We start from the raw sequence: 6,395 nt of genomic DNA, 5'->3' as shown, positions 1-6,395 counted from the left end.
CACGAAGAGGGGCCGACCGGCCGAAGGCGAGGATCCCGACTTTGACCTTATCAGTGCCGACATCCCGTTTTCAAAACGGTCCGGTGTGAATACGATTGATGTTCTCGCTCAGATGTGCGATGAACTCATCCAAACTAGCCTTAATACTCTGCGTGACGGTGTGCAACGTGCCCCGGATGCATCCGCAAAGAAAGAACTTCGCATCAAGACTCGCGCACTAGAGGCATTCCAGGCGGAGCTGGAGCACAGGCTTCTCGGACATGTAGGGAAGCCTCGAACCCGTTTGGCCCAACAATACTGACAACTGGCAAGACTATCCAGGTCGACCACATGCATGCTCTTCGCGGCCGTATACGGCGCGAACAGGCTGAGAAGACGTCGTTGCGAGACGAAATCATGCGCCTCCGGGCAGAACGAGAACAAGTCGCTGTTCGCAAAGAAGCTGTCAGATCTAAACACGAAAAAGCGAAAAGTGAGGCATTGGTAAGTCATAGGACCATGAAGCTGCAGAGGGAAAAGCGTGGCTAATGGGATGTAATAGCACCAACTCGGTACCTCTTCAGCCATGCACGATATTGATCTCGCCGTAGAGCGTGGTCGTGGCGCCGACGACTTGTCGCCGGCGGCTGAGAAGAAAGCCAATCTGGCAAACCTTGAGCTCCTTATTTCCAGAATAACCGACCAAGCGTGCACCAAGAGTGATGTTGGCGGCACAGCTCGACAATTGAGGGACTTCAATGCCTTTCTCGAAAGAGCGGCATTGGCTTTGGAAAACAGATGATGAAACTGATGGCATCAATCGGTATGGCTGTGAGAATCCTGGAGCCTGGACTAAGGGCGTGGGGCTGGGTGCTTCTGGCAAACCGGCACAGAATCTGCTGTGCATTCGGCGATTACGGCACTTCAAATTGACTCTGGATTCGAGGGTTCAGCCTCAATCTAGTGCCGACCGGCACCCGAAAGGCCGCAGCCGCCCTTGTGTCTGCGCTTCGGTCCCAATCTGGACCAGTCCACCGTATAATGGAAGCGCGGTGTGGCTTTCGTGGAGGTTGCGTCGTCAGCTAACACGTATACTTGATGCTCGTGCAACGCCATCCGGTTCTATCGGCAACTTTCAAACCAGCTGAGAGTCGCAGAAAGTGCCATGATCGACTACGTCGCCACAACTTGGGCATGGGATTGCTAGAATCGGTGCTGGACAAGGTGCCACGTCCTGATCATCCACGTTTTTTCTCGTGAGAACTGGTCAGCCCCTATTAGCATACAGTGCCGTGTTGCCGGACAAAGGCGCCAGAGCTATAGCCTCGAACCTTGCACGTGGGCTCAGATATGATAATGCGGCCTCCAAGAGTCAAGCGCCACCAGAGGGAGGCAGCCAAAAAGAGAAAATGGCAAGGTTCGTTGGGTCATTGCCATCGACGCGGTCGAAGCTTGTTGTGGGTGCCTGAAGGTGGCAGCTGAATACATTTGAAGGATAAATGACCTTCCTACTGAGCCAAAACCATTCGTGTGTTCTACATCGAAAAAGTCCGAAATTCCTGAGTGAAACCAAATAACGACACGTTTGTCGCCGATCGCAACTTTCACTACACCATCGACATCATGGCGACGCAAGACGCACCACAGCAGCAGGCCCCTATGGAAGCTTCCGCTGATGAGGTCATCAGCAACCAGCCTGTATGTTTTACACCACTGTACTCAGCGTGCTTCTCTGACACCATGTCCTTTACAGGTTGCCGAGCCGCAGCCCGATGTCGAACTGGGACTTCGTGGAGGAGAAGAGGCTGGTTGTGAACTTTGCTGCGGCCTCTGCGGCTGTGAGGAGTCCTGCTGTTAAGCTCTAGAAGGGAATAGTGCGAGACACAAACTCAAGACCAAGAGAATTGAAGTGTTTAAAGGTTTTTTTTAGCAAGAACTAGATCACTGTCGTAAGATGCGTGATCAGAAGTGTAGTACCATCGTCGACGTCAGAGCCGGCACGTCGGTCTGTGTATCAACGGACCCAGCGCACTGAAGACTGGATGGCTACTTGTGATGGCCCGGCCAGGCTCTCTATGGTAGGTCGCGGGGCTTTTATGGCCAAAACGCTTTTCGATTATTTTTTGGATCAAACTATCGTAGGTGTGTCATGTACTCCTCTTCCTAGGTACTTACTATGTATATCACAAACACGAGCTCAATCCCGGCCCTATCACGTCTATAGGCAGCGGCTATAGCAGCTTTGCCACTTTTCCCATTTTGGTTACCTAGGTGCCTTACTTATTACAGTGAACTTACTGGCATGGCCGCTATGGTCGTAGTGGGCCAAGTAGGTACCATGACGACCATAAGTATAGTGGACTAGCTGGCTGCCCAAGCTCGTCCCAGCTGGTGACTAGGTAAGATACTGGTATTCTCTAGGGTGCCTGATTACCTTCTGTTCCTATTCTTTGGGCTTGGCCATGGAAGACTTGCTCTCTGCCATGCCCCCTGCCTTTTGCCCTCTATCGTGCTGGGTCAATGTACACACTCCTGAGTTCTCAGCTCGACAACATTTGCCTCACGTAGAACGCAGGTGCCACCATGTCGAATCACTGAGGAAGGACGGGACGTGAATGTTAGCATGGGGCGCTATCGGTTGTACTGCTCCTTCGTTCGCTGCAAATTCTTGATCTACAATACTTTACAGGTAATACATCCCGAGTGTGTACAGATCGTGTCATGATGCTTGGCTCATGAGGGACTGAAGCTTTGTACAGCGAGACCTGTCTCCCGCCGATTTCGCTAGCGACGGCCTGCTTACAGGTCTCGTGGGATGACCTTTATGAACCCCAGGAGGTCTTCATCAACACCTTACCTGAACCGAAAGATATCCGTGATCTTCTCGGCGATGCTGGTCTGCCCCCCAGCTTCTCTCTCTTTGCGCGCCGCGGCCTGCTCATCCCATAACTTTTGGACGTCCTTAGCCACAGCCGCCTTCGCTTGAAAGTCAGCTCGCAGAGCCGCCTCTTCTGTCGCTCGCTCCGCTACGGGCAATTTGTCGAGCTGCTCATCCCAGCTCTTGCGTAACTCGGCGCCGGGCTCGATTGCATTCTCTGGTTTGGGGAAGACGTTCTTGAACTCTGGTGCCCGGCAGGCCGCGCTCCTCTGCCCCCTTAATCGCCTTCTCTTGGTCGATCATCCGGACGTACAGGCTATCGGCGTGCATCTGGATGTCTTCGTCGACATGCGCCGGCCGATCAACGATGGACTTGTAGCCAAGGGCTTTTAATAGTCTCTGTGGTAGATCGCAGTCAGCAGAGCGCAAACCTGAAAGGTGAGGACTAGAATCATACCGTTTGCATGGTATAGCACCTCTCGAACCGTTGTACTTGCTTTCGGCACATCTGTAGCCGGTCCTCCCAAGCACCGTTCTTCATGCAGTTGATCCACTCCTCCTGCTGTATGGCGCAATTTTCGAGTGCCGCGCGACCAAGGTTGTATTTTCGGTCCTTGTAACCCTCCAGCACATCCATAAGCTTCTCATGGTCGGTCTTGGACTCGGCCTCGATCTCGCCCTGTGGTTTGTACCCCTTCCAAAGGTGCGCGTAGCGGCCGTCTTGGAACAAGCTCTCTTTCGGTACAAGCGGTCTCGCGGAGTCGTCGACTGGTGCCGGTGGTGCTGTGACTTCGGTAAAAGGCTTCGTCTCTGATGGCGTAGAGGAGACTGTATTGTACTTGACAGGGGATTCTCGCTGTAGAAACTCGCGGACTTTGGGGTCGATGGATGCAAGAGGATCAGACGTCTTGGGCGCGTCCGTCCACCAGCCGTCTAGCCAGCCCATCTCGATTATGGTATGTGTCTTGCGTTTGAAAGATCGTTCGTTGCCGGCTGCTGGTTTGCGTCGCTCCGCTTCTCCTCGTAGCTCTGTACCTAGGTCTGCTGGTGGTTCTTTGGGTGGAAAGATTTCAATCGCCAATCAGCTACTGTTGAATCTGCAAATGCACTGTGTTTCCACACACCACACTGTTCTTTAGCACTGTAGCCAGATAATCTTTGGATATTTCAATTATTGTTCGATTGACTAGGTTCACTTTCAATCTGAGTCTGTAGATGTAGGTTGTGAAGATTTGCGGACATTCAGGTATTTTATAAGCTTGCCGTGTACGCCAGGACCCAAATATGGACCTATACTGGCAACTGTCAGCACAGTGGTCTTGTGGCTGAGGCTTGCATAATTTCTGGAGCGTTTTTCTCCTCAAAGAATACTCGACGCACAAGATACAAAGACGGGAAGATATGTTGACAACGATATACGGACCTCGCCCTCCACGGAGAAGGATGGAGTCGCGGTGAGTGATGCGCCATGCCGAGGCATTCATATTCCTTGAGACAAAAATTGGGTTGTACCACGGGAGAGCAGGTACATCTCAGAGTGTAGTCAAGGGTGGGGTGAAAAGGGGAGTATAGTCATGGGAACTGACTTCACATGCGTACTGGTCAAATATCCAGCCGCTACATCACACGAACAGACCGAGAGGGGGCGAGACGAGGATGAACGAGCCGTCGTTTTGTCATTCCACGTCAAGCCAGATCGCCCTTTCCCCAAAAAAGGAGTTGACCATGGCCTGGTGCGCGCGCTGGCACGCGACACAGATCCGCCTCTCCCACCCTTTGGTCCCAGTCGTCAAACAATCCATAACCGTTGTGCCTCACATGTCGAAACCATCTTCCGTTGGTTTTGGCTGATCGAATTCTTTTGGTCTGATCTGCATCTATTGCACAAATCATGCGGATGCCGTTCCCTGGTGACCGCCCATCCGGTAGCGTAAAGCAGAACCCTCACCGCGTACACGCCGTAAATGCCAAAGAGCCGATTAGAACTTGCTGAACTTCTTGACCGCCTTGCCAGTTCGGGGAAGCACACGGAGGACGTTGAAGCGGACCTGCACTTCGTTAGCGTAGAGCCAGGCATCGGCCTTGCGGCTGCGTTCCAGTCGCAACATACAGTCTTGCTCAGAGGCCTGCACTGGCCAACGGTGACCTGGTCACCCTCCTCAACACGGAAAGCGGGGGAGACGTGGGCAGCGAGGTTCTTGTGGCGCTTCTCGTAACGGGCGTACTTGGGAATGAAGTGGAGGTACTCGCGGCGGATGATGAGAGTGCGGTGCATCTTCGTGGAGACAACGGTGCCGGTGAGGATACGGCCACGGATGGAGACCTGGCCGGTGAAGGGGCACTTCTTGTCTGAGAGACGCGTCCATGTTAGCAGAGTCCTTGAGGTGTAAACATTCCAGTGTGACCATGGCTCCTTTGCGCGCATTCGTCTGCAAGAGACAGTGGTTCGCTCGACGCTCCAAGCATGCTCCCCCTCGCGCTTCAGAATCTTTCCAAGTATCACGATCCGACGTACCGATGTAGGTGCCCTCAATGGCGGTCTTGGGGGTGCGGAAACCCAGACCGACGTCCTTGTACCATCGGCGGCCACCCTTTCCAGGGCGCGTGGACTTGGCCTTGGTCTTCTGGTTGAGGAAGATGCCCTGCTTCTGGAAGGCGCGCTCCGACTGGACGGTAAGTTCGGTAGCCATGTTGTCGGTAGTGATCGGTCACGGCTCTGCAGAAAGACAAGTCAGGACGATGTCGACAGAAAGGGCGGTGGTTCGATCGATAGGTTGGTATGCTCGCGACACCTACCTGGCGGTCGTGGGGGAAGGTAATCACCTCAACTGGTTGTCGGCGGATTGATGGGCGTTGGGCGATGGACGATGATGCGGCTTACAACTTTTGCTGAGGTAGGCGACTGGGTTCGAGATCACAAGAATTAGGGCCTGTGGGTGGAAAATTTGGCGAGGGGCAAGCCACGGCTGCGCCACATCTATTTGGCCATATGGGGCTGGAGCATATCGATAGAGGTGGGGCATCCGGAGAAATCCGATGCCTCAGCAACGCGTGGACCTTGTTGACACCAGCAGGCGAGAGAGCCAATCATGGGGCCTGTCAGATGTAAACATAGGAAACCCTTGTACATGCAGCCCACTTTGACTGAACATGGGCATGCGCGACACCATCATCACTAACATCGTCTCCCACTTGCACCTCGACGCGACCCGAATCCTCGTCACCAGAAGAAGCGCTTTGCTGTCGCCACATCGCTACAGCATTCAACATGTCTTCTTCCGGCGACGCGACAGTTCCAGCTACGCGCAGACTGCGCAAGTCTATTGGCGGCCAAATATCGTCAGCCAAGGCTACAGAGAAAGAGAACGTGACACTTGATCTTGGAAGCAGTTCTCTTGCTGCCAACCGGAAGAAGTCGCGAAGCAAGAGCATTGGGCCTGGTGGCCTGGACGTTCTGAAGAACGCCAACGGTAATCGAAGAGCCGTATGTGCCATGCTCCCTGTTGCGATATGAGTGAAGATCCTAAAATGTCACAGT

General features: G+C 53.5%; 5 protein-coding genes across 5 annotated transcripts in view; 3 read left to right on the top strand and 2 right to left on the bottom strand.

Moving 5' to 3' along the window:
• Nucleotides 1–112: 112 nt before the first annotated feature.
• Nucleotides 113–781, top strand: VDBG_03810 (conserved hypothetical protein; the record flags this gene model as incomplete). The annotated part of the gene is made up of 3 exons (XM_003005811.1): nucleotides 113–262; nucleotides 322–483; nucleotides 542–781. 3 exons carry the CDS (start codon nucleotides 113–115, stop codon nucleotides 779–781), a joined length of 552 nt encoding a protein of 183 aa, XP_003005857.1.
• A 735-nt stretch (nucleotides 782–1,516) lies between these two features.
• On the top strand, nucleotides 1,517–1,908 carry VDBG_03809 (predicted protein; the record flags this gene model as incomplete). Its single annotated transcript, XM_003005810.1, has 2 exons — nucleotides 1,517–1,677; nucleotides 1,733–1,908. The coding sequence occupies 2 exons, from the start codon at nucleotides 1,603–1,605 to the stop codon at nucleotides 1,835–1,837; spliced, it is 180 nt and encodes a 59-aa protein (XP_003005856.1).
• A 1,120-nt stretch (nucleotides 1,909–3,028) lies between these two features.
• VDBG_03808 (conserved hypothetical protein) lies at nucleotides 3,029–3,803 on the bottom strand (the record flags this gene model as incomplete). Its single annotated transcript, XM_003005809.1, has 2 exons — nucleotides 3,029–3,256; nucleotides 3,315–3,803. The coding sequence occupies 2 exons, from the start codon at nucleotides 3,801–3,803 to the stop codon at nucleotides 3,029–3,031; spliced, it is 717 nt and encodes a 238-aa protein (XP_003005855.1).
• Nucleotides 3,804–4,510: 707 nt separating this feature from the next.
• VDBG_03807 (40S ribosomal protein S11) lies at nucleotides 4,511–5,729 on the bottom strand (the record flags this gene model as incomplete). Its single annotated transcript, XM_003005808.1, has 4 exons — nucleotides 4,511–4,905; nucleotides 4,968–5,206; nucleotides 5,373–5,573; nucleotides 5,681–5,729. 3 exons carry the CDS (start codon nucleotides 5,545–5,547, stop codon nucleotides 4,837–4,839), a joined length of 483 nt encoding a protein of 160 aa, XP_003005854.1.
• A 396-nt stretch (nucleotides 5,730–6,125) lies between these two features.
• Nucleotides 6,126–6,395, top strand: part of VDBG_03806 (conserved hypothetical protein) — a gene marked incomplete at both ends in the record, with an annotated part of 4,626 nt that continues 4,356 nt past the window's right edge. Inside the window, one exon of the mRNA XM_003005807.1 lies at nucleotides 6,126–6,341. Coding sequence (XP_003005853.1) covers nucleotides 6,126–6,341 — 216 coding nt within the window. The remainder of the gene's footprint in view (nucleotides 6,342–6,395) is intronic.

This window comes from Verticillium alfalfae, genomic scaffold, assembly GCF_000150825.1.
Source record: "Verticillium alfalfae VaMs.102 supercont1.4 genomic scaffold, whole genome shotgun sequence".
Taxonomy (NCBI): Eukaryota; Fungi; Ascomycota; class Sordariomycetes; order Glomerellales; family Plectosphaerellaceae; genus Verticillium; species Verticillium alfalfae.
Note: the sequence above shows the minus strand (reverse complement) of the source record. Positions and strands in the feature narration are given on the sequence as shown.